This window comes from Lygodium microphyllum, chromosome 6, assembly GCF_053477565.2.
Source record: "Lygodium microphyllum isolate KBCC chromosome 6, Lygodium_microphyllum_v1.1.10, whole genome shotgun sequence".
Classification (NCBI taxonomy): domain Eukaryota; kingdom Viridiplantae; phylum Streptophyta; class Polypodiopsida; order Schizaeales; family Lygodiaceae; genus Lygodium; species Lygodium microphyllum.
In genome coordinates this window covers 26,605,913-26,633,500 of record NC_141140.1, presented here as the reverse complement: position 1 = coordinate 26,633,500, position 27,588 = coordinate 26,605,913, and the positions used below count along the sequence as shown (strand labels likewise).

The 27,588-nt window shown below is 43.3% G+C and overlaps 1 protein-coding gene across 1 annotated transcript in view; it reads left to right on the top strand.

The window, feature by feature from the left end:
• Positions 1-27,588, top strand: part of ELO3 (radical SAM domain-containing protein / GCN5-related N-acetyltransferase (GNAT) family protein) — a 94,164-nt gene that overhangs the window by 11,643 nt on the left and 54,933 nt on the right. The window contains exons 2-5 of the mRNA XM_087679354.1: positions 23,808-23,877; positions 23,954-24,126; positions 24,243-24,417; positions 24,486-24,652. Coding sequence (XP_087535480.1) covers positions 23,808-23,877; positions 23,954-24,126; positions 24,243-24,417; positions 24,486-24,652 — 585 coding nt within the window. The remainder of the gene's footprint in view (positions 1-23,807; positions 23,878-23,953; positions 24,127-24,242; positions 24,418-24,485; positions 24,653-27,588) is intronic.

Below are 27,588 nucleotides of genomic sequence, written 5' to 3'. Positions count from 1 at the left end.
TTGGAAAGTGTGCTAGAAATTGGAAGCTCCAAGACTTGGATTCAATAGGGGTGAAGCTGTTTTCAGTCAAATAGAAAGTCTGAATTTTCTCTCTCCTCAGTAGTCTCTTTATCTCCCAGCCATTCTACAACCTTGCTCCAAAGATTACAGCATTGAGATCACCAGAGGTTGAGAAATTTAAGATTTTTCTGCTGTAAACCCTAATCTGCAGAGCAGAAATTAGGGTTTAGCAGTAGTCTTGGGAAGTGTGCTAGAAATTGGAAGCTCCAAGACTTGGATTCAATAGGGTTGAAGCTGTTTTCAGTCAGATTTAGGTGGAGGGACTAGCTAATTAATGAGTTTGGGGCATTTTCCATCTCTATCAAAGTGGGTGAATGCCAATTGATTGCTCGAATCAAGGGGCAAATCAGATTGAAGACTTGCTGGTCATTTTGGACAGCAAGGGGAGTTGGAATACTGAAAGGGATTGGGAAAATCCCATTGTATATCAACTTCTTTTTCAATTAAGTTTAAGAAATACTGAAAGAAGCGCCAGTTTTGGGGCCAACAAGGTGTCCATTGCCCAAGATTGTGAGTTATTTTGCATTTCTCATTTTTGTAATAAATGTTGTTGCTGTAACTAAGTTGTACTCGGGGAATTATCATCCATCCATGGAAGATAGGTTGGTTTCAGCACCACCCTCTCACACTTTCTCTCTCGTTTTAGAGGGTTGTAAGGGATGACCCATAGAAGCATGAAACGGGGATCGGGAATGGGGATGGGGATACCAAACCTAGAGAATAGGGACGTAGGAACGAGAACGACACTTAAAAAATTAAAATTCATTAATCAAACAATATTTCACTCATAACCCATGTGGAGTATTAAAACCAAGGTATATAATCCACAAGGACAAATCATTTTAAGTTTTAACTTTAAAGATATCATGCATCATTTTAAAACTAGTCATTATAAATTGAATTACAACTTACAAGGCTCAAGAGTCAAATTAGTCAATCATAAAATGCATAATACATATGTCATAAAACAATGAACTAAACTTTAAAGTCTAAGCTGAAAAAACATGCCCATTGCCAAAAAAGACTACAAATATGAAGTCTCATATATGAAAGTACATGCCCATTGCCAAAAGAGACTACAAATATGAAGTCTAATCTCTAGATTGAAGCAAAATGCGGCATGCCAAAATAGCCCAAAGGGCAATTGCAAGACTCCAAATACAAATATAATGTCAGCTTGGCTCAACAGCTCAAGTGTCACATTGTCATCAATGATCATATACATGTGTCATGAGACTCATGATAAGCAAAATAAATCAAAGATCATTATCATGATTTGAGGTAGCTCTAGCTACTCCTAAAGTGCCAACCTCATCATCATGTGTACCATGAATTGCCACATCTACCTCAACATTAGCATGTGTGTTCTCTTCTTACTGCATCTCCCACTCTGTGAATGGATCGGGTTTTGTTGTCATACTGTTACATAACATCCTTGAATTAGCACTAACAAATACTAGATCGTCTGCCCTCCATGCCAAGACGGTTCTTCTTTGAAGCAATGTGAGCGTATGTGCCCCACAATTGCTCCAAACAAGAGGAGCTAATTGACTGACTCAAAATAGGAATGGCTAGCTGCTGTAGCTTAGGACCATTTGAACCATGGTACTCCCACCACAAAGCTGTCCCAATCTTACAATGATCCTCCTGCACATCTCCACAACCAAAAGAATCCCGAAAGGTTCTATAACATGAAAGTTGGTCTCTAATCTTTTGTCTAGTACCATGATCAAGCACTAGACAAGACAATATAAGTCTCCATGCATCCATAACCTAAGTCTCATTCTCCTGATCCTTGCCCTGGAACTCAGGATCCACAACAAATGCAGTTGTATACATGGGTGAGCTATAGGAGTTCCACCTCGTCACAACTTAATGGCATATCTCCTCATATGCCTCATCATTTAGTACCAACTCTTGCAACTTTGCATTCAACCTATCATAGCCTTATACCTTGCCAATGCAAGATTACATAGCATCCATGACCCTTAATCTGCTTTACATCATCCCAAAAGGCGGAGTTATTTGCTTTCTCCAAGCATAAGATACTTGTAGGAATATTTGTCAATGCTAATGAAGTGAACTCATCACTAGGAAATAATTAACTCAAGGTACCACTGCATTCTCTTAATCTACCTAGCATCAAGAAGTTAAAGGCAAACCTGGTATTAGAGTATAATAAAAGTGTCTTCTTTGACCGCAAAGAGAACTGATGGCGAAGAAACTAGTGATTCAAAACAAAGCTCCTTGCTCTATGATAGATGGACTCCATGACTAGTTACCGATATCCTTTAGTAGGTTATTCAAGTAATGAGCCATACAATATAAAATTGTGATATGTGGATAATATCCTTGGATGATAGCACTTGCTGCCTTGTTTGTGGGCTCTCCATCTACAACAAATCCCACAATAGGCTCTGGGGGGCCAATAAGCTCAATACCTGTAACCCACTCTGTTGCAAGTACATCTACTGACTTTTTAGTCCCTGATGCATCATGTGAAGATACGAAATACATTTGCCCACGAGAATAAGCAACCATGCTATGAATGGATTACTTGCGTGTATCACTCCAATCGTCAATAATCAATTAAACTCCATTTTTAGCCCACAGTCTCTTTCTAGTCACTGCTGCTTGCTCAACAAGCAATCCTTGTCAGTGTCATCAAACCTATTGAATTGGAAATCCATTGTCCTTCAAATTATTTGCAAAATCCATAACGAAACTACTGCATTGTGATGTGCTGCTCAAACAATGGAGAAATCAACTACACTTGTGCAACACAGGGTGTAGATGCTTAGCACATGCCAAAGAAGGCCCGAACAATGCAAAAAAGCTGCAATCTTTACAACAATCTGCACCAAACAAGTAGAGTGTTGTCTCCTCTTCGTAGGACCTCTCGATTCTCTTTTGGTTTTGATAACATGTGAGTGTGTGCAATGAAAGGAGACTCAAGTATGGAGAGAGAATGGAAGAGAATACATATAGAATAGAAGGAGAAATCTGCATTGAACTGAAATGGCATGTTAGAATACAAAGCGGACTCATCAGTCCTTGCAAGCAACTTGAAGTGTCAGTGAGGGCACTGGATCAAGTTGACGATGGAAAATGCACGGGATGATGGAGATTGTGCCAACAAACATAGTATGTGGAACTCAAGATGTAGAGGAGTCAAATCAATGAATGAATGATAATATGCTTAATATGATACAAGGGACATCAAACCTCCATGTCTCAAAGGTTGAGATAAGGTGAGTTGTGAGTGGTGTCAAAGATGCCAAGAACAGCCCCGAGAGAGTGTTGTACTCATGATGAACCTCAAAATGCAACATTACTCCAACAAGTTGAACAATGATGGTGATGGGAGTAGAGGGGGTGAAATATAGTCTTCCACAATGAGCTAGATGTCAAAAGTGCGGGCCGCAACAAATGCAAGGAGACACTGAACACAATTATATGAATGATGAATACAATTATATGAACGATGATGATGATGATGATGATTATGTGAGCAGGTTGGATTTGCACTAATTTGCCATCCTCAACTAAGTAGTCTGTCACAAAAGTGAATGCAAGTGGTACGGTAAAAAATGCACCCTAGATTAAGTCATGATAACGGAGACAACAAGTGGTAGCTCCTAGAGGTGGCAATAGGCTAGACGGTAGTTGGCAACAACTCTCCATTTATGGCGATGTCCTCCAAGTAGGTGGCAACTGTCACGAGGACATGTATTTTTGAAATCTCACTTAATATGTGGATTAATTTTTAATCACACGGTTAAGTAAATGTTACACATGTGAGGTGTGATTGGGGGTTAGGGTAAATTTACAAGCTCGAGACTCGAGGAAATCACGGGATGCCAAAGGTAAAAGTTGCTATAAGTTATGCTGCACAGGTACTTGGTGGTATCTGGTGCTAGCTGTTGGCCTAGGTCATTCATTTGGCCATAAATGTTAGTTGGTGACACTAGAGAAGTGGCGTTCAATGGTACCTAACACCAATCTGATGGTCAAAGATGGTGCAGAGACACTCGGGAATGGAAGTTGCCTAGTCAATTTAATTATTGGCCAGTCAGATTATTTTTCAGGGCATCGAAATAATTATTAGATTAATTTTCAGTATTGAAATACTGAAAAGTAATATTTAATTATGGATAATGCTGGAAAAAACATTTCGGAAGGTTACCACTTGTCAAAAATGCCCATGCAAGACTGAAAAACGTCTTTAGAGGCTGGAGAGAGGCATTTTTAGTGTATTCAGCTTGCAAGAGAGAGGGAGGAGATGCTCCAAAGATTGCAGCATTGAGATCACCTAACCTTTCTACAGCCTTGCTCCAAAGATTGCAGCATTGAGATCACTAGAGGCTGAGAAATTACAGATTTCTCTGCTGTAAACCCTAATCTGTAGGTAGAAATTAGGGTTTAGCAGTAGCCTCAGAAAGGGTGCCATTCAACAGGACTGAAGCTGTTTTTAGCCTATTCAAGTGGAGGGACCGGCAAATAATTGAATTTGGGGCATTTTCCATCTCTATCAAAGCGGATGAAGGCTAATTGATTGCTCGAATCAAGGGGCAAATCAGATTAAAGACTTGTTGGTCATTTTGAACAGCAAGGGGAGTTGGAATATCGAAAGGGATCATGAGAATCCCATTGTACATGAACTTCTTCTTCAATTAAGTTAAATAAATACTAAAAGGGCCGCCAGTTTTGGGGTCAACAGGGTGTCCAATATCCAAGGTTATATGGTAAAGTGTGCTTTTCAGTTTTGTGAATTTGTTAATTGCTGTAAATAGTGCTTAATAAGGTTATTTACCACCCTATCCGAGGAGGAAGGCTGGTTACAGCAACAAGGTAGGAATGATGGCGACAGTTGAATGATGACCATCAACACTTCCAAATCGGGTACAAGCAGCAATGGGAGGGATGAAGGCTGATGGCTGAGTGCTAGCGTGTGGAATCAATCAAAGGTAAGTGGATGGCCATAATTGACTCTATAGAGGATTTTGGTGCATTTGACCTACTGTCCAAAAATGAAGCCATATATTTTTGTATTTAGAAATTAATGATTTTTGGGGTTGTTTTTGTTAGCAAACATTTGTGTCATGCACAGTCATCTCCTCGGTCCAAATCAGACAAGAACATTAGGAGCTCTAATATTTTGTCTATATGTCATTTCATGTGTTTTGTAGGAGGTGGCACCCTTGCCTTACAGTTTTAAATTGTCTAGGCGTGTGTTCACACTGTCTGGGCATTATTTCCAGCCAGGTGCATTTCGATTTTATGCTGCCTATACCTGCATTCACACTGTTCAGATGGTGATCAGCCTTCAGGTTTTACTGCATTTAATGCGGCAGGCAGCCAACCAGCATTAACTGCCGGTTAGATAGGTTCAGCACATGCTTCTGCACCAAGTATGCCAGTTTTGGGCCTGCCTGCCTATTTAAGGCAGTGCTCCATAATTGGCTGCTCATTCATTCTTCTTCCCCTTGTGAAGATATGCTAGCATTTGCGCAGAGAAAATATAGAATGTACAACATGACTAAAACAGAATAACCCAAATGAAAACGGAATGAATGAAGTAATAAATGAATGCTATAAATGAATGAAAGATCTACAAAATGCTCAAAGGCAGAGTTGCCCAACAACTGATGACTCTCATGGGAGTGGTTGACGGAGTAGTCGGAGAGTGACGTCCGTGAGAGACGAATCTAGAGGACTGTAACCACTAGTTAGAGCTGAGATGGGCTGGTAGAGGCCTCCAAGAACTGGGTAGCAGCAAAAGAAACTGATCTGAATCAAGTGTCTGCCCCAAACCTGGTTAGGGCAGTGGTGGAAATGCCAAATCAGCAGCTGCAACAGTCACTAAGTCTATCCGAGTCAATAAAGATATGCAGAAACCTGTCACCTAGCAGCCAAATGTGTAAATGCAGGCTGAACAGGTGGAAGAGACAATGCAGCAACTGACATTAGCAATAGGACTAAGGAGGCAGCTGTAGATAGGATGCTTGGAGCTGGTGATGATGTGGCAGCAGTCGTTGTGAAGAAATGCTCTAAACACAAAAAGCATGAAACCAATTGTACGACATAGCACAGACTAATAAACTTAGAACAGAGTTAATGTAACTCAGAGATAGTGAACACAATGAATAATAAAGTGAATGAATTGAATATATAGTGCTCATGCAACAAACACACTATGAATTGAATATATAGTAAATGCAGGCTGAACAGGTGGAAGAGACAATGCAACAACTGACATTAGCAATAGGACTAAGGAGGCAGCTGTAGATAGGATGCTTGGAGCTGGTGATGATGTGGCAACAGTCGTCGTGAAGAAATGCTCTAAACGCAAAAAGCATGAAACCAATTGTACGACATAGCACAGACTAATAAACTTAGAACAGAGTTAATGTAACTCAGAGATAGTGAACACAATGAATAATAAAGTGAATGAATTGAATATATAGTGCTCATGCAACAAACACACTATGTAGTGAATATTGAACCTCAAACTCTCGTATCTGTGGGATCAAGGTAGAGGTTATGAGCTATAGAGTGTGTTGTACTTCAAATGGATCCCGAATCGTAGCAAAGGCAACCTCGGAGTGTTGAACACTAGCAAACGCAGCCAAGGAAGGCTGGATCTGATGTAGACGGTAGTGCAGGAGAGAGAAAGACTAAAAACCGTAGATACCTAAGGAGAGAAAATCTGCATGAGAGTTGTTAGGTGCAAATGTAGGAGTCAGTGGTGAGAGAATGTCAGGGTTGACAGAGGTCTCCAAGAATTGGGTGGCAGCAAAAGAAACTGATTTGGATTAAGTATCTCCCCAAACTTGCTCAGGGTAGCAGCAAAAAGGCTAAATCAACAACTGTAGCAATCACTAAGTCTATCCGAGTCAAAAAGATGTCAGTCATCTAGCAGCGAGAGGTGTTGAACAGGTGGAAGAGACAATGTAGCAAACTGACATTAGCAATAGGATTGAGAACACAATTGTAGACAAGATGCTCGGAGTTGGTGATGATGTGGTAGCAGTTGCTGTGAAGAAAATGCAAAAAGCTTGAAACCAATTGTACGACAAAGCATAGATTGATAAACTCAAAACACAGTTAATGTAACTCAGAGATAGTGAACACAATGAATGATAAAGTGAACACACTATGCAATGAATACTGAACCTTGAACTTTCGTATCTCTAGGATCAAGGTAGAGGTTATGAGATGTAGAGTGTGTTGTACTTTGAACGGATCCTGAATCGTAGCAAAGGTAGCCTTCGAGTGTTGAACACCAGTAAACGCAACCAAGGAAGGTTGGATCTGATGCAGACGGCAATGCAGGACTGAGAAAGACTAAAAACGCAAGTACCTAAGGAGAGAGAAAATTTGCACGAAAGTTTTTAGGTGCAAATGCAGTAGACAATGGTGAGAGAATGTTTGGGCAACAGCCAAAAACCCAAAATACAACATTCAAAGGAGAGAGATGATCATGGCGACAGCTGCAAGTTGATGGCAAAAGCAACCAATTGTAGGTGACAATACCCAACTGTAGGTGACAGCTGCAAATATGCGAGGAAGGCGGGAATTAGGCGCTAGATGATAGCAAGTGGCTCGACCACTATGTCCTCCGTGAACGGGGTGTGGGCAGCAGAGATACGGCTCCTGAAACTTGCGAAAACGAGATTAAGGGAGAGTGGTGGGCTGCATACATATTTATAGAAAGTTTAGGGCATCCAAATTAGGGTCTTGTATGTGGGACAATAACTCTCTAGGATCATGTTTTTTTTTAAAATAAAAGGTTTTCTTCATTAATTAAGTGTATTTTGGGACTGTTTAAGTCAAGCTAATGCATTTTTAGCTCAATGCTGCCCCCTCCTAGGCCCAAAATTGAGCCATGAGAAATAAGCCTTTGATATATATTTTCTTTTACCCCAAGGCGTCCCACCCCAAAGTAGCTAGGGCATCGGGCCTATTTATGGAAAATTTGGGGTACCCAAATTAGGGTTTTGTATGTAGAACACAGTAACTCTCTAGGATTGTGTTTCTTTTTAAAATAAGAGGTTTTCTTCATTAATTAAGTATGCTTAGGGACTGTTTAAGTCATTCTTATCCATTTTTAGCTCAACAATCATGAACATTGGAAAGCCATTGGATGGTGTGGGTTGATGGCTATAACATGCAAAAAGGGATGAACAGACAAAGTGGATAGGCGACCTTTTATTTATAGATGTGGATTCTCCCAAAATTAGAGTTTTGGGGCTGTTTAAAAGAGCTAAAGGTGTAGTACATCTTTTCTAGCTTAATATCCCCTTTGCAAGTGCTCACATGCACGCCTTAACCTTTACAAAAAATCTCGGCATTAAAGAGCAAGTGAGGATGCAAAAAGAGACGTCTCAATCTTGATTACTAAAGTAGTTTCTCTTAGAGCCTAACTCTTTGATGTCGATTGCCCATGTTGTGAGAAGAGCACAGCTGAGAGAGATGGAAGTCGAGCAGGAGCGAGCGAGAGAGAGTGTGATGGCTGGAGAGAGAGTGAGAAGAGTGAAAGTGCGATTCGATAAGGGTGTACGAACAATGTATTGGTACACAAAGAATAAAATGTATTTATACTTAGGGTACGTAAAGGGTGCATTCACATGTACAATGTACGTGTATTATACGTAGGGGGTTTAAACCGGGCCTTTATCCCAACAACCTCCCACTTAAAGGTCCGATGTGAACCTCTAGCTAACCAACTCCCACGAGTCATATGCAATGCTCGTGTTGAGCTTTGCTAAGACCTTTAGTGAGAACATCTGCAGGGTTGTCTTGTGTTTTTATCTTGGTCAATGTGAGTTGACCATCTTTCAAAATTTGTCTGATGAAATGATATCGCACATCTATATGCTTTGTGCGTGAATGATACATTGCATTCTTAGCTAGATACACAACACTTTGGCGTTCACATCCTAAAACTGCAGTATCCATAGACATGCTGAGATCTTTTGCAAGCTTGCTCAACCATATAGCTTCCTTAGAAGCTTCAGTAGCTGATATGTATTCAGCTTCAGTGGTACTCAGTGCAACAATGTTCTACAACGTAGAACACCAAGAAACAACTCCATTAGCAACTGTGAAGACATACCCGTTGGTGGACCTACAAGTGTCCAAGTCACCTGCCATGTCTGCATCACAATAACCCTGCAAACTATGTGCACCCTATCCATAGCAAATACTTTTTCTTTGTGTACCCTTAATGTATCGAAGAATACACTTGACAGCCTCCCAATGTGCTTTGCTAGGATTTGACATAAACCTGTTAACAACTCCCACTACATGAGCAATGTTTGGACGAGTAGCAACCATAGCATACGGAAGAGAGCCACAAGCTGATGCATAAGGAACTCCCTTCATAGCATTTGCTTCCACGTCATCTTTCGGGCTGTTGGCTTTGCTAAGCTTGAAATAAGGAGGTAAGAGTACCCCAAAAGGCTTAGCTTCAGCCATGTTAAATCTGTCCAGTATCTTTCCAATGTACTTTTCTTGAGATAAAAACAGCAATTTCTGCATTCTTTCTTTACGAATCCTCGTGCCCAAAATATGCTTTGCATTCCCCAAATCTTTCATGGAGAGGGCTGATTTCAGCTGATTTTTGAGAGCGTCCAAGCTAGTCTTCCTAGTAACATATCATCCACATACAAAACAAGTATGATGGGGCTGCCATCTGTATCCTTTTTCATGTACAAGCAATGATCTGCATGGCTGTGTGTAAACGAACACAAGAGTAAATGCACTAATTTGCAGAAGCACAAGCTAAATCAACAAAACACACTGTTGTTCTTTCTCAACCAGAAATAAATCTCTGCTGTTTGTACATGGACGAGCCACCACATGGGCAAAAATGCAGAAATTTATCAAATTCTGCGTAAATCCCCAAAATTTCAAGTCCAAAATTGCATAAATGTCAGCCAATCTAGCCCAATTGAGCAAAACTTTGCTAATACATGAAAAGCCCCAAATTTCTGGGATCCAATGTTAGGAAATTTTACTCAAAGGAGTAAAATTTTGACTAATTTGGCAAAATCCCCATATTAATTGAGGTCACCCACGAATGTTTGCAATTTTTGACTTCAAAATCACTGACAGGCATAAGCAGAGTCAATTCTGGGAAAAGCTCTGAATTTCTGGCTCAATTTTGCACAGAATTGGCAACTGTGCTTTTATGCGTGAACCTCCGCCACCAGAGAGAGTGATGGATGAAAGGATTAAGGATAAGATTTGATTTTCTTAACAAAAGAAAAAAAAACATTATGTGACTTGACGTGGGCCCATTGACCCGTCAGGCGTTGCGTGACTTGCAAGGTGTCACGCTGCTTGCAGCAACTGCCGCTTGCGCTCGTTCTTGTTTCATCTGACTGTCTAGGTCACGTCGCGCCTGGTGTTTGCGCCTGCTAATTGTGCCCGACTGGTCCACAACGCAAATGCCCAGTCTTCACCAGTCGCCTATTTGTTGCCTAGTCAGCTGCCCGTTACATTGGCCTTCACGTGGACTTGCAGCCGTTGCTTGCTGGATCTGCCCGTTGCAGCTGTCGCTTGGTTTCTCTGGTGCCTAGTCAGCTAGACCCGACTAGCCTTTTGTCTCAAGCTTTCTCCACGACTTGTCAGTTGCGCCTTGGCCCGCGGAAGCGTGTAGAACCTTGGGTTCTGATACCGGTTGTTGTGAGAAGAGCATAACTAAGAGAGATGGAAGTCAAGGAGTGAGCAAGAGTGTGATAGTTGGAGAGAGAGTGAGCAGAGTGAAAGTACGATTCTATAAGGGTGTACCAACAATGTGTTGGTGCACAAAGAATAAAATGTATTTATACTTAGGGCACGTAAAGGGTGCACTCACATGTACAATGTGCGTGTACTGTACATGAGAGGTTTAAACCGGGCCTTTATCCCAACACCCCACTCCATGGAGGCCCTGAGAGATTGGTACAAAACATCTCCATCCTCAATGCAAGATCCTCTTTATTGAAGGAATCCCCTATCGATTCTTTCATCTACTTACTGTAGAAGAATACTTTGAAGTATTGTAAAGGAGATAAGCACTCAAGGAATGGGCCTATCTAAAAACACACCTCACACGACTCTTATCCTTTTGGCATACTATCTTGATGACCATGTGTACAACCTGGAAAAAGGTGCATAACCATTTGAGTTCAACATTGACGAGGATCTGAAACTCCTAGCCCAAATAGAACACACTGACATGGGGATCACGGCATACCTAGTTTGTTTGAATCCATCAGAATTGGTGAAAGATAAGCATTTAGCTGGTCCTTCTTTGCTTACTTTTGTTATGTAGACTGTGAAATGTGTTAGCGTACCTATGTTGGTCATGTTAGTCTATCATCTCTTGATTGTGAGCTCCTGCCAGAGTTTGATGGAGACATAGGAGCTCTAGTAGTTTAGGTGCATTTTCTTTATTTGTTAGCTTCCTATGTGCATTCCTAGGCCAGTTATTGCCTTCCACAGTCTGCCCACACCTACCAGACATTGTCATTGCCATCTGGGATTTTTTGGGGTGTCTACTATTTTTTTGGGCATTTCTTTCTACGCGGATAGCATTTAATGTTGGTTGGCCAGCATTTATTCCTCTCTTGGATGAGGTCGGCCAATTTTTTGGTGTAGCCATTCATAGCTGCACCTCCCACTTGGTAGATATACAAACACTCTTGAGTCTGCAAGTGCACACTTGGACTCTCTGTGCTTGGTGCTGTCGTTGTCATTAGCTTGATTTGGTGCACTAATGGTTTGGGCTGCTTGCAAGGATTGATTAGACCATCCAGTTAGTGCAGTATTCTTTCCTCGTCTTCTGCTTTCTCTTGCTCTCTCTCTTTTTGCTTCTCTCTATGTTCGCGTTTCTCTTCCGTTGCACACTCGCATATGGTATTATCGCCTAAGTGAGGACACGGTTTGGAGATTTCCTGTAGAAGAGCAGGTTTTCATCGTAGAGGAGCAGCTCATATTTCCAAAATACAGATTTTCAGCCTATGTTTACTGCATTTATAGCTCGAACGGGTGGTCCACTGCTTGTTTTCACTGCTAGGCAGGCAGGCGATAGTCTCCAAGATGCGGCAGCTTTTCTGTATCAGGTGGCATCAACTTTTGTGTTTTGACCAAAACAAAAATTTGCATTTTTGTTGGTGTGCACTCCTTGCTGTAGGCATCAACATGTTTTTGTAGGCGACAACTTCCTCCATCTTGGCGACATCTTTCTGTTGTGGGGGACAATTTTTGGGTAGGTCCCAACCTCTTGGTGGTAGGCGACAGTTATTTTCTTAGTTAGACGCAACTTTTTGGTGATTATAGATTTGAAGATGTCTCATCAGTTCGCGAGCTTTGATGACTCAGAGGAGGGGCTTCTTTCCAGACACTATTCTGAGCGGAGATGCGATTATCGCAATTATAGTTGGTATGAGGAGTCCCTCGTTTGCACTTGTTCCCCTTCTATTCATCTTTCCTAGAAGGCTCCATCCTTAGTGAAGATGCCATCCTTGATACCTTCTGTACATGTGCTTGTCTTACCTTCATTACCCAAAGAAGACAAACTCGATGGTTCGAACTATTGGTTGTGGTTGTGTAAGGTGGAGTGCATACTTGACACCTTCGATCTTTGGGCTCTTGTTTTAGATTCCATCCCCTATCCTAAGGAGGATCCGGCAGATGGAACTCTTATGGACCGTGTAGCCTTGTGGGATCGGCTTAACTCTCGAGCCCAATCTTTCCTCTTTATGAGTTTGCAGGATTTTGTCCTTGTGCATGTTCGTAGGTTGAAACCGGCAGTGGAAGTGTGGAAGAAGCCTGTGTCTTTGTATCAGTATAAGACATTTGCCACAAGATTTCCTTGAAGAAGAAGTTGTGGATGCATAGTCTTGATGATTCCTCCTCTATGAAGGAGCACATCATGAAGATGGAGGACATGAGAGATGCGCTTGCCTCTCTTGGTCAGATGATATCCTCTGAAGACATGACTATGATTCTTTTGACTTAGTTGCTATCTCCTTGGTTCGATGCCTTCTACACCAGCATTATCACATGGACCCGCAAGACGCTCTTATGGAAGGAGCTTTCACTGCTTGTCTTGGAGCACGACGAGTGACTTAGAGAGATTGGGGCTTGTAGTTCTGGCTCCCTAGGCATTTACAACAGGTACAGGTGGTAGGAAGAAGGTACAAGCCAAGGACAAGAAGCAAGAGGACAAGAAGAAAGAGGAGGAGGAGAAGCAGCCCAAGTGTCCACATTGTGGGAAGGGTAGTCATCTTGAGGAGAAGTGTTGGCAAAAGTATCTCAATTTGAATCCAAAGGAGAAGGATTCGAAGGCTGCCTCCGTGACAACAAAGTCTGTCTTTGTGTATATATTTGCCAAGGAGGATATAACTCTTTCTTTTTTCCCTAAGGAGAAACCTTGGCTCGTTGACAAAGGGGTCTCTTCTCACATGACCTATGGACATGATTGGCTTCAGGACCTGAGTGCCAGAGGGGCACCATCACCATTGGTGACAACTCTTTCATTCCTTTTAATTATGGGGACTATTCCTCTATTGCCAGACAAGCAATCTTCCTCGGCCAAAGTTCTCTATGTACCGGATTTAGGTTTTAACCTATCGTTTGTTCATGGTCTTACATGGCTTGGTACCCGTGTGGCCTTTACATAGGATGTGGTGACAGTGAAGGATGCTTCTACAAGTACCATTCTTTGGATAGGATCCTAGGAGGGTGGGCTTTACACACTCATAGCCTTAGCCGCGAGGTCTTCCCACGAGCTTGGGCTGCTTTGGTATGCTCGTTATGGTCATTTTCACTTTCATGCGATCTAATAGGCTTCTTAGAAGAAGATGGTGGAGGGACTTATTGATTTCTCTCCTATTCATCTTTTTACCTTGGTTGTTTGAGGGGCAAGCAACATAGGCAACCACATCCATAGGTTATCACTAGGAGGGCTTCTACCCTGCTTGAGTTGGTTTATATCAATCTTTGCAGACCTATGGGGATGGCCTCCCTTGGGAAGGCCAAGTATTTGATGCTGATTATAGACAACTTCAGTTGTTATGTGTGGCCTTATTTTCTGGAGTACAAGAGCGTACACCCATTTTTGCGAGTGGAAGGTGTTTGTGGAGACCCAAACTACTTTTTGTCAGAGTGCACCGATGCGGAAGCGTGGGACCAAGGCTGAGAGAGAGTGAACACGGAGAGAGAGAGAGAGAGAGAGAGAGAGAGAGAGAGAGAGAGAGAGAGAGAGAGAGAGAGAGAGAAGGAGACAGTGAAACATAGAAAATCTGCAGTGAAGAATGCTGTATAGGAATGCAGAAATATACACGGGTGCAGAGAGAATATCTGCGTATGTCTCCGTCTTGAGGACCTCGATCTCGGTCAGCCCGTGTGCTGTCTGTCACCAGCAGGTTGTCTCTGTCAGATACAAGTGATCACAATGTGCTGGAGGACTGCTGTAAATAGCAGGAAAGAAAACACCAAAAATGACCAGGTCGGCTGCATTAAATGCAACTGAAAATCTGTCCGACTACACAGCCTGGCCGACTGTAGACTGCCACGTGGCACATGCAGAGACTGCTGACATGGCAATGACGTGGCTGCTGACATGGCCTGCCTTCTGCACTGTCTAGGGAATGACATCTCTAACACCCCCTCTCAGATCTTGGACAGGTCAAAAGACTGAGGGATTTGGCATGTCTCCGAAGAAGAGCCTGGGAAAGTGCCTTCGTGAACAAATATGCAAGATTATCCTCTGTCTTGCTGTACTCCACATCAGTCGTCCCATCCAGAAGCTTCTTCCGAATGAAGTGGTATTGGATCTCAATGTGCTTCGTCCGGGCATGGAATACAGGATTCCGTACCAAGGCAATGCAACTCTCATTGTCGCACTGCAAAGGAGTAGGATGAGTCTGGGGGCAGCCAAGCTCCTCCAACAATCTCTGAAGCTACACAACCTCACATATGGTGGAAGATGCGGCCCGATACTCCGCCTCAGCAGAAGAAAGGGCTACCGTGGGCTGCTTCTTGCTACTCTATGAGATAACACTTGAACCCAAGGTAAAACAATAGCCTGTAGTAGACCGCTGGTGGTCCACATCACCAGCCCAATCCGAGTCACTCCAACTTGCAAGAACAAGACCTGAAGCATTTGTACCTGCTAGATAGGAAATCCCTAAGTTAGAGGTTCCCCTCAAATACCGAAGAATCCTCAGGGCAGCTTGCCAATGCACCTGTTTGGGTTCACTCATAAACCACACCAAAAGTCTCATAGCAAAACAAAGATCAACACAAGTGTTGAGTAGCCAAATCAAGGAGCCAATTAGCTGGTAGCGGGAAGCATTCGTTAAGGGAGAAGCGGGGTGTGAAGTGGCCTTCGAGTTTGGATCCATAGGTGTAGAAATGGTCTGACAAGTCTCCATCTCAAAAGTCACCAAGAGCTCTTGAATGTATCTTTGCTGAGAGAGGAAAAGCCCCCTCTAAGATTGATAAATCTCGTGATACAAGAAGAAATGAAGAAGCCCCAAGTCCGTCATCTCGAACGTCTGATGTGAAGCTGTCTTGGTCTCTTGGACCTTCGATGCAGGGTCACTTGTAAGAATCAAATCATCAATATACAAGACAAACAACACACGACCAGCCTCAGAAGTGTGCACATAAAGTTGCGGATTGGTCTGGGAGCGCCGATATCCCAACTTTGACTGAAGAAATGAGTTTATCTTCTTGTTCCATGCACGCGGAGCCTGCTTGAGGCTATACAAGGCCTTCTTCAACGTGTAAACTTTCCCATCCAAGGATCCAAAGCCAGGAGGTTGCTCTATATAGATCTCCTTCTGCAAGTCACCATTGAGAAAGGCCGACTTTACATCCAATTGATAGACAGGCCATCTCCTATGGCCAGCCAAGGCAAGAACAACTCGAATAGTCGCCATACGAGCAATGGGGGCAAAAGTATCATGAAAGTCAATGCTTGGGCGCTGAGCAAAATCTTTAGCAACAATGTGAGCCTTGTGCTTGTCCAAAGAACCATCGCTAAGGTACTTGGTCTTGAAGACCCACTTGACGCCAATCACCTTCTTGTGAGAGGGACGGGACACAAAGTACTAGGTGCCATTCCTCTCAATAGCCTCCAACTCGGCTTCCATTGCTCTCTGCCAATGGTCAGACTTCAAAGCCTCCTTCACAGAAGTCGGCTCTCGATCCTGCATAACATGGGTCATGAAACAATAGTTAGAGCAAACAAGCTTTGTAGAATGTGCATGATTCCTCCATGATCTCTGCGGTCCATCTTGTGGTTTCCACTTCTTAGGGACCCCCTCCATCCCCGAATCTCAGAGTGTGTCATGGGCCCAATGAGGAGGAGGCGTCGTCGCTCTCCATCTGCTGAAGACTCAGGTACATCCATTGGCGGAAGCTCCATTGGGGTGGCTGGTGGAAGGGAATTAGAAGAAGAATCTCCATCAAGAGGCTCTGGCTCCAAAGGAACTATCACAGGAGCCTAACTCTCTCCTGGATCTCTAAGGACGGGGTGCTCCTCACCCCCCTATGCGGCCGGAAGTTTCATGAACTGCACATCTCAGCTCATGTAGACATCCGCTTGATGGGATCAAACAACTGATAACCTTGGGACTGAGAGTTGTAACCAACAAAAACCTGTCGTCGGGAAGCGACCTCAAACTTGTCGTGTTGTGTCTTCGGGATGTGCACATAGGCGTCACACCCAAAGATCCGGAAATAAAAGACATGAGGCTTAGTCCCAAAGTAAGCCTCAAAAGGTGTCATCCTATCAACGGCCGAAGTGGGAGATTGATTGAGGATGTGAACTGCCGTAGCCACTACCTCGGCCCATAGAAACTGAGGTGTCTGTTGGCTCTCCATCATGGTGCGCGCCATCTCGATCACACTTCGATTCTTTCGCTCCAAAATGCCATTCTCTTGAGGAGTATTGGTGTTAGCAAACTCCTGGTGAATGCCCCTATCTGCACAAAAACGAGCAAACTCATTAGACACAAATTCACCACCCTTGTCTGAGCGCAAGGTCTTCAGTCTCTGGCAAGATCGGTTCTCCTTAAAGAGAAGCCAATCCTTGAAGTGGAAGAAAGTCTCCAACTTCAACATCAAGAAATAGGTCCATATCATCCTGTTGTAGTCATCTACGATCAACATGAAGTAGAAGCTCCCCTTCATGGACTCGGTTCTCATTAGGCCACAAAGATCCGTAGATACAAGCTCCATAGGTGAAGTAGACGGCCTCGAAGCTTTGTTGGGAATCACATCTCGATGCAGTTTCCCACGAATGCAGGAGACACATGGTTGTTGGCTCACCACTATGTCCGGCAAACCTCCAACAAATGATCCTCGCGATACCAGTTCAGGTGGCCAAACCGAGCATGCCATAGCTTGGACAATGTGTGAGAGGTAAGAGCTGTAGAAGACTTCAATTTGTAGATGCCGTTATCCTCATACCATGAAGAGAGAACCTTCCTTGATCCACGATTAAGAACTCGAACAACATTACGGTCAAACTCCACCAAGAGGCCAAGAGAACAAATCTTATGGAGTGAAAGTAAATGATACCCTAAACCTGGCACATGCAACATCTCGAAAGTGTGGGTACCACCACGTCTATCTGGAATCAACTGTATCTCACCCCGTGTAGTAATAGACACAGAAGAGCCGTCTCCAATGAGAATCTACCCACGCGAAGGTCGCAAATGGGAAACACCAACGAGAGGAGTCATGTGCCGTGAGAGGCACCACTATCCATGATCCACTCTGGAGTCTGGGGAGCTGCCATCGTAGCATCAAAAGTCTTCGGTGTAAGGTCCTCAATGACCGTTGAGTGTAGAAAAGTAGCAGTTAAGGATGCAACCACCGCTCCAGAGTCCTTCCAGTCCTTCTTCTTAGTGTCCTTCCTGTCTTTGTCGGGGCAATCCTTCTTCCAATGACTGGTCTTACCACAAATATGGTAGGTCGATTCCTTCTCCTTGTCCTTCTTGGATTTGTTGTCGTCCTCCTCCTTCTTTTGGTCCTTCCCCTTCTTCTGAGAGGCTTGACCAACCAATGCCTCCGATTTGGAAGCATTCTGTCCCTTCAACTGTTCCTCTTGGTCCAAGACCATAGGAACCAACTCTTCCCATCGAAGAGTCGATTGCCGCCTTGGTGCAATAAAGGCGGAATAAAAAGTACCGAATCGTTGCGGCAATTGGGACAATAAAGTGATCGCCATGTCTTCGGAGGAAATAGGCTTCCCTGCATTTTGAACCTGCATATGAAGCTGCTAAAGCTTCTTGATGTGTTCCCGAAGCGAAGAAGACTTATCCATGAACAAGGTCTGCATTTGCACCTCCAAAGAAACCCTCTTCATCAGGGTCATCTAGTTATACATCCGGTCGAGCTCGAGCCATATGTCTCAAGCCACCATCAAGTGCTCGATGTGAGCTATCATGGCTATAGTACAAGACAGAAAAAGAAAAGAACAAATTCTGGGATTCTGTTTGTCCCAATGAGACTAGGCCTTGGTCAACTCCGCACGAGCATTGGAAGAGAGTTTGGACTCGTCTCTCACTGAGAGCCGGTTAATCTTCTCCATCACAAGCTCCGCCAAATCATAAGACTCGAGAATGGCCAACATCATCACACGCCAGATGCGGTAATTGTCACAATTAAGCTTCTAATCTGATGGAAGAGTTGGTAGGACATGCACCTTCTTGTCCATGATCACCTGGAACTCCAAGTCAGTCTCTGTAGACATGTTCACTTGTAATGCTTGCACAAATGCAAAAGCAGCCCCCTCTAACTGTGAAAACGCAGCTTGTTAGGGCTCTTTCCTTCGCTTCCCGAACGTTCTTCAGCCGCCGGAGGCGATGAAAAGGTAAAATCTGCAATGGAAGGCCTAAAACACAGCCTTCCTCCCCTTCAAACAGCAACAACCTGCAGCAAATTCACCAACTGGACTCCTTTCCTGCACGCCCACACTCGCTTCAGCCTTGTTTCGATGCGCAGCCCTCCCGCTCGCCCTCGAATGCTGGAAACACAGCCTTGTGTCGCGCTGAAATCTCCTCTTTAAGTAGGTTCTTCAATTAGTCAGCCCGTCTTCACCACTTTGATACCATGTCAGAGTACAACTATGCAAAAGCGTGGGACCAAGAGTGAGAGAGTGAACATGGAGAGAAGAGAGAGAGTGAGAGAAGGAGATAGTGAAACATAGAAAATCTGCAGTGAAGAATGTTGTATAGGAATGCAGAAATATACACGGGTGCAGAGAGAATATCTGTGTATGTCTCTGTCTTGAAAACCTCAATCTTCGTCAGCCCGCGTGCTGTATGTCACCAACAGGCTGCCTCTGTCAAATACAAGTGATCACAATGTGTTGGAGGACTGCTATAAATAGCAGGAAAGAAAACACAAAAAATGACCAAGTCGGCTGCATTAAATGCAGCCAACTGATAGAAAATCTGTCCGATTGCACAGCTTGGCCGACTATAGGCTGCCACGTGGCACCTGCGTAGACTGCTGACGTGGCGATGATGTGGCCTGCCTCCTGCACTGTCCAGGGAATGACATCTCTAACACTTTCAAGGTTCGTGGCATATGAGCAGATCATGGTGGTGAGTTTACTTCTAACCTCTTTTCTCAATTTTGCAAGGATCACAGCATTCGGATGGAGTATATCCATTTAAACACACCTTCAAAGAATGGTATGGTGGAGCGTGCAAATTGGACCATGCTAGAGATGGCTTGATCGATGTTGGAGCATTGGGGTCTTCCTCATACCCTTTGGGGTAAGGCAGTGGCTATTGTAGTTCACATCTGCAACTGCTCCCTAACTTTTGTATATCAGGACATGACTCCTTATGCACTTTCTTTGATCCAAAGCCTTCCGTGTCTCATTTTCGCATCTTTGATAGTGATGCTTTTGTCTGTGGACAACAAGAAGAGGTAGACAAAGCATGACTCGAAGGCAAGGAAGATCATCTTTGTGGGTTACAACATTGCCACGAAGGGCTATTCACTCGATGACCCGACGACACAGAAGCTTGAGGTGAGTACGGATGTGATCTTTGATGAGGCTTTGGCCTCTGAGAATCCGATTGATGGTTCTGTTGCAAGTGATTCTTCATCTCTTCTCCAGGTTGCTTCTTTGGACCCCTTTTTCGTCTTCCACTTCTCCCTCTCCTCCTCCTTCTTCCTCTACTCTAGCTTCCCTCCCACCACTGACGAATGCAACTACTTGTTCTACTTCGTCATATACGTCCACCCCTTTTGCCTCCCCTTCGGAGTCTTTTCGGGGTGCTCAGTTGTTAGAGGGGAGCCTTCTTCAAATGAGGAGGACTTAGCTTCCCTTGGTGAGGGGGAGTTCCTATCCTTAAGAGGTGCATTACAAGTACTGGAGACTAAATAATCTCCCTCGCAGTAGGATGAATCTATTCGGATTCCTCGTTGGTACTGACGGCTCATGTAGGATTGAGGTGTTTCTCACTCTTGCTTCTCCTATAGGTCTAGGCAGATCAGCTTGATTATATGCCCAGTGGAATAGTTCACTTTGTGTGAACTATGCTCTTATGTCACAAATTCTTCATGATTGTGAGCCTACTATGGTATGGTCGAGGAGACTCTTGCACCAGATATTTGGCGTCATGCCATGCAGGAGGAGCTCGATTCCATCGAGCATAATCGGACTTGGGAGTTGGTTCCACGTCCCTCGAAGTAGAAGGTGATAGGTGTGAAGTGGGCCTTTAAGACCAAATACCTTGTAGATGGTTCCTTGGACAAGCATAAAGCTAGACTTGTTGCCAAGGGTTTTACTTGGAGAGCAGGGTTGGACTATTTTGAGACTTTTGCACCTATGACTCGGATATCTACTATTCGGGTTATTTTGGCTCTTGCAGCTCACCACTGTTGGCCCGTTTATCAAATGGACAAGAAGCTTGCCTTCTTGAATGGAGTCCTTGAGGAGGAGATTTATGTTTCATGGCCTTATGATTTTCTTGTGCAGGGGAAAGAGGACCATGTCTATAGATTGCGGAAGGCCTTCTATGGCTTGAAGCGAGCTCCCAGATCTTGGTGCGAGAGGATTGATTGATTCTTTCTTTAGACTGGCTTCCATCGATCAACATATGATGACCCCAACTTGTATTTCTAGGTTGAGGGTGACAAGTGTGTTTTGATCATCTTGTATGTGGATGATCTTATCATTACAGGGAGCCATACTCAGGAGGTTGATCATACTTGGGAGATTTTGTAAAAGGAGTTTGACATGATGGATCTAGAGATCCTTCACTTCTTCCTTGGCTTGGAGATTTATTAGATGGCACATGATATCTTTGTTTTGCATCACAGGTACATTTTTGAGCTTCTCTCAGAGTTTGGTATGGCAGATTGTTAGCCTCTTTCTTGCCCCATGGACTCAAGAGTCCAAGATTTTGGTAGTTGGAGTTCCCCTTACAGATGCCACCCATTACAGGTGTCTTGTTGGCTCCCTCATTTGTCTTATTCACACTCCGCCGGATATTTCTTTTGTTGTGGCTTTGTTGCCTTCTTTTATGGCGACTCCCACTCAAGAGCATTGGAGTGCAGCCTTGCTCGTTCTTCCTTATTTGCAGGGGACTTGATCCTACGGGATCATGTATGGAGAGGTGGTGACTCTCTCTGGTTGGAGAGATTCTAACTAGGTAGGTGATGTGGATTCACGGAGGTCCACTACATGCTATGCCTTCTCCCTTGGACCAGGAGTTATCTTGTGGAGCAGCAAGAAGCAGCCTATTGTAGCCTTTCTTCTACAAAGGCCGAGTATCATGCGTTATGTTCTACAGTCTCATGGAGGCGGTTTGGCTTCGCCACATGTTGGCAGAGTTTGGCTTTCTTGAGCCAGGACCTATGGAATTGCGTGTGGACAACTAGAGTGCTCTAGCTTTGGCCTAGAACCTTGTGTTTCATGCTGGCACGAAGCACATCGAGGTTCAATACCACTACATTCGAGAGCGGATCGTGGATTTTGAGTTGGTAGTGGCCTATTGTCCCATGGTGGACACGGCAGCTAATCTCTTCACGAAGCCTTTGCCCAACGCTTCTATGCTTCATTACATGAGGTTGTTGGGTCTTTAGACACTCCTAGGATCAGAGAGAGGGTATTAGCCTGCTTGTGTTAGTCATGTCAGTCTATCATCTCTTGGTTATGAGCTCCTATCAGAGTTTGACAGAGACATAGGAGCTCTGGTAGTTTAGGTGCATTTTCTTTATTTGTAGGCTTGCTGTGTGCATTCCTAGGCTAGTTATGGCCTTCCATAGTCTGCCTACACCCACCAAACATTGTCATTGCCATTTGGGAAATTTTTGGGGTGTCCCCTAAATTTTTTGGCATTTCTTTCTATGTGACCAGCATTTTATGCTAGTCGGCCAGCATTTATGGTCTCTCCTGGATCAAGTCGGTTTTTTGGTGCTCCTACTATTTATAGCTGCACCCCCACTTGGCAGATACACACACACAAGTTTTCAGTCTTCCCTTTGTAGGTGCACATTCCGACACTTAGACTCTCCGTGCTTGGTGCTGCCATCATCATTAGCTTGATTTGGTGCCCTCACTGATGCTTTGGGCTGCTTGCAGGGGCTGATCAGTCCATCATCATTGTATCAGCATTCTTCTTCAGTTAGTGCAATATTCTTCCCTTCCTCTCTCTCTCTCTCTCTCTCTCTCTCTCTCTCTCTCTCTCTCTGTGTGTGTTCATGTTTCTCTTCCGATGCACACTCTCATAGAATGAAGTACTCATGATAACTTTGATCCCGACAAGTAGTGAAATGTGAATAGAGCTGGATCAAGAAGAAAAAGAAGAAGAAGAAGAAGAAGGCAAGGTAACCCCACTCATTCACTTGCTGATGCAAGGGATGTTGCTTTTGGTGCACAATTTTACTTTTCATTTCTATCCATTCCACACTCTTTACATGCACATTCCATTGCACAATCACCTAGCCTTGGTATGCTTGAGTTCCGTTATAGGTGCCCAATTGGGCCATGTAGGTGGAAGTGTACACTAATCTGTGACCTTCCATCAGGGGGTCTGCTCTAACTCACTATTCTCAGCATCTCAAGTTTCAAGGAAAACAAATTAAACTAACTCAATTTTCAAGTTGAACAAAAGCACACAAGTTCTTTGTTTCTTGAGTTGTGATAGTGAGGAGGGCCTTCACGAGATTGTGATTTCAGAATAGGCGGTTCTTCATTAGTGCTGATGTGGCTCCTAGGTGATGTGATCTTAAGCACCTGTCAAGGTTCTGTGGAAAAGTCTCAGAGGTAATGTGGCTTGATTAGAGATGGTTCTTCGACACTCCTTTGAATGTAGCAAGAGGGTATGCATCTGGGAACAGCTAAAATCTTAGTGGGGGACAGTTTGACCTACTCCTAGGAGTGTCTGGTCTTACAAAGACTGTTGCATTCTATGGACATAAGATATTGCAGGCAGCAGGGAGGACAGCAGACTAGCGATCATGGCAGGCGTGTCATTCATTGATAGAGTAGTGGGTAGACTGTAGGACTGAAGCCTGGGTGGAGTTGTCACATATTGTTCAAAATATTACTCAGGCGCTTTATAGGTTTCATTAGCATGGGCTGAGATCTGTAGCTGTAATGGTTTCGGGTGCTGATTTGGGAGTAGTGTTGCTGCTTGATGTAGGAATTTTTGTGCTAGCATTGATTTTTACCCCTAATTCCATAGTATATACTCAAATCATTTGGTTTGCAGGTATAATCCTTATGTCCAGGCACGTAGTCGAATAGATCAATTGAAGAGACTCGGCCACAGTGTCGACAAGGTGTGTGTTGATTTGGATGTTTTCTCAAATGGGTTAGTCTTCTGTGTTATGTATTGTCAAACTTTCTGTATCACAGGTCGAGTTCATCTTGATGGGTGGAACATTCATGTCTTTGCCTGTGGACTATCGAGACTACTTTATAAGAAATTTACACGATGCTTTATCAGGCCATACTTCTCATAACGTTGAAGAAGCTGTGCAGTATTCAGAACATGGTGCTGTTAAATGCATTGGCCTCACTATTGAGACGTAAGTGTTTTGATCTTTGAGCAAGGGATATGTGCCCTTTTTAAACCCTTGGTGTTTTTGTGAACCAATTTCTGGTCTTGGATTCTCTTCAATCCTCTGATATCATTGCATTTCAGGCGGCCTGACTACTGTCTCGGGCCTCATTTACGACAAATGCTGTCATATGGGTGCACACGATTAGAAATAGGAGTTCAGAGCACTTATGAAGATGTTGCACGGGATACAAATAGAGGACATACTGTGGCTGCTGTTGCTGATTGTTTTTGTCTTGCAAAGGATGCAGGATTTAAGGTATATCTTCTTTGTTTAAGATTTCATTTATGAATACATCTTTAAGGCTGAAAATATTTCAAATTTAGGTTGTTGCTCACATGATGCCGGATCTACCAAATGTGGGGATGGAGCGTGACTTGGAGAGTTTCCGAGAGTTTTTTGAGAACCCTGCATTTCGGACAGATGGCTTGAAAATATACCCAACTCTTGTGATTCGTGGGACTGGCTTATACGAGCTTTGGAAAACTGGGAGGTTAGGTTCATTACCAGCTCTGACCGTCATTTCAAATCATTACTTTGTGAAAGTGCATACACGTTCATTGCCTTGTATGGTTGCCTCTTTTTCTCTACTCTAGTTCTGGTTTTCATTTGATGTATGCAAGCTTATACCATCTGTAAGAACTGCTTGATGTTTTAAACATGGATTGTTTATCATATAAATGAGAACTCAATGAAGAGTACTTGTATAAGTGCAGACTTGAATGTGAACTTCTATCTGTACCAGGTGCATGCAGCACTCAACTTGCAGAAGTTTTTAGCAGATTCATGAACTGTAACAAGGATGTGAAATTTTGATGCTTTGCTTAGCATTTGATTAAGGAAATGTGAGGTGCACGTGTTATGCAAGTTAGTTTAGTCACAATGATAGGCCATGGACCCCAAGATTTCAGTGGGTGTCAAAGGCAAGTTGTGCTTGATAGGTTACATGGTGACAATTTTCGGTCTAAATCATTTATTAGCCGCTAATGTCAATGGTGATAGTAGGATCCATTAATTAATTAATTAATTCCATTTCAAGGGCTAATAATTGCTCGAGAATGCAATTGGTCTGGCCAATTTAATTGTTGGCTGGTCTTATAAGATTTTTGGGCACAAACTAATAATTAAATTAATTTTCAGGATTGTTATGCTGAGAATTAATTTAATTAGGCTGAAAATTGTTGGAAAATGGATTAGGAAGGTTGCCACTTGGCAAAACTTGCCCATGCAAGTAAGAGGAGGTTGGGAAAGGCCCAAGGAAAGACAGAGTCATTGTGTGGTCTACCAACTAGTGGAGAGGTTGTGTCATTAGAAGCTGATTAGGACCATTTGCAGCTATTAGGAGCAGCAGTGAAGGAGGCAACAACAGCCTGAGGCCCTAGAGTAGTGGGCAACAGCTGGGACGAGGTGATTGCAGCATGTAAACAGCCTCCTGGTTATAGGCAACAGCTCCAAGGCCGTTTCAGCAGGGCAGCAGTGAAGATCGGCCACCTTCTCGTGATGAAAATCTGAAATTTCTCTCTCTTCAGCATTCTTTGTCATTCTCCAGCTAGTTCTCAACTTCCCTAAAAAAATCTCAGCAATTCCAACAATTGGTGTTAGCAATATAGTTAGCTCATGAGTGAGTTTAGGATGTGCTAGGCATTTTAGTATTATTTAGATATTTTTTATTTTTCATTTTGGTGATCATTTTAGCATTTTATGTTGACTGACTAGTATTAAATGCAAGCCAACTTGATCACTTTCTTGGCATTATTTTGTTCTATATATTCGGGCTCCTCCTCCATATTCAGTCATTCACCACTTGCAGCTTCTAGTGCATGACCTGTTGGAGAGAGGGAGCTGGTGCTATTGCCCTTTCAGCCGGTGACTCACTGTTGTGTGCGCTTGTCTCGTGTTTAGTATATGGATTCCATTTTCCAAGCACATCTTTGAGTTCTCCTTTGCAATGTTCTTGTATTTTCTCTTTCCTTTCTCTCGTGTCTTGTGTTCAACAATTTATTTCAGCATTCTTTCATACTTCCATTGCTACATCCACTTTTGAAATGGTATTAGATTTTAGGATCTACGATCTTGTTTCTGTTTTTCGGTTGATTATTGATCCTCTTTGTTCGTGTAGCTAGGCGACCAATTTTAGGGACTTCTTAGCCGTTAGATCTTTGCGTTTTGCGGCTGCAGCCATGATTGATTGCATTTAATGGTATTGTTACTTGCGTTTATTGATTCTCTACCTTTTTTATTGCAAGCGATGGCATTTAATGCTCCCTTGTTTGCGTTTTTCATGTGCAGCATTTGCTTTTTCATCCTCTTGGGCTCGTGAAGGCTGGGCGATAGTTTTCAGCCTTTGTCTCTCTTATCTTTGTTGGTTCTTCTCGTTTTTTGCATTTTGTGATCCCTTCTTCTCCACACACTGTGTAAACTCCGTCTTATTGCAATTTGTGCTCTGCTTTGATTATACTCTCTTTCTCATTCTCTTTTTTCCTATTATTTTCTCTTCCTATCCTCTCCAGATGGTTTCCCCTTCTTGTACTATTGATGACAAACTTCATGGCCTTGATTACCTCACATGGAGTGCTGTTATGAAAGCATGGTTTGTGCTGAAGTGGATATGATATGATATGTTGTTTTTGGGGCTCTTGAGCGATATAAGCCTCCCACTTCTCTTCCTGTTGATGGTGATCATTTTAGCATTTTATGTTGGTTGACTAGCATTAAATGCTAGCCGACTCGATCACTTTCTTGGCATTATTTTATCCTATATATTCGGGCTCCTTCTCCACATTCAATCATTCACTACTTGCAGATTCCAATGCATTTCCTTTTGGAGAGAGGAAGCTAGTGCCAATGCCCACTCAGTTAGTGACTCACTATTGTACGCGATTGACTTGTGTTTCTATCTTATGTTTAGTAGTTTATTTCAGCATTCTTTCATGTTTCTTTTGCTACATCCATTTTTGATAACTAGGGGTGGAGAATTTGAAGATTCTTTGTGGTAAACCCTGATTTACAGCAAAATTAGGGTTTTGATTGCCACCTCGGGAAGGATGCTCAGATTCTAAATCCTAGAACTTGATTTCTAGTAGCTCAAATTGGAGGATTTCAAGGAGATTCAAGAGGCTAGTTGGCCAACATTGCATTTGGGGCTGAGTATTGCTCTGGTGCTAAAATTGTGTTTAGCTGAGTATTACAACAAATATGTCTTCATATAATGAGATGGGATCGTGCAGCAAACACACTATGTAGTGAAGAATATTGACTCTTGAACTCCCATATCTCAAGGACGAGGCTAGAGGGTATGAGCTAGAGAGTATGTGTGTGTGTGTGTGTGTGTGTGTTGGGAGGGGGGGAGGGTACTCTCACAGATCGTAAAACGCAAGAAGACAGCCTCTATGAGTGTTTGGCAACAGCAAACACAACAATGGATGTTGG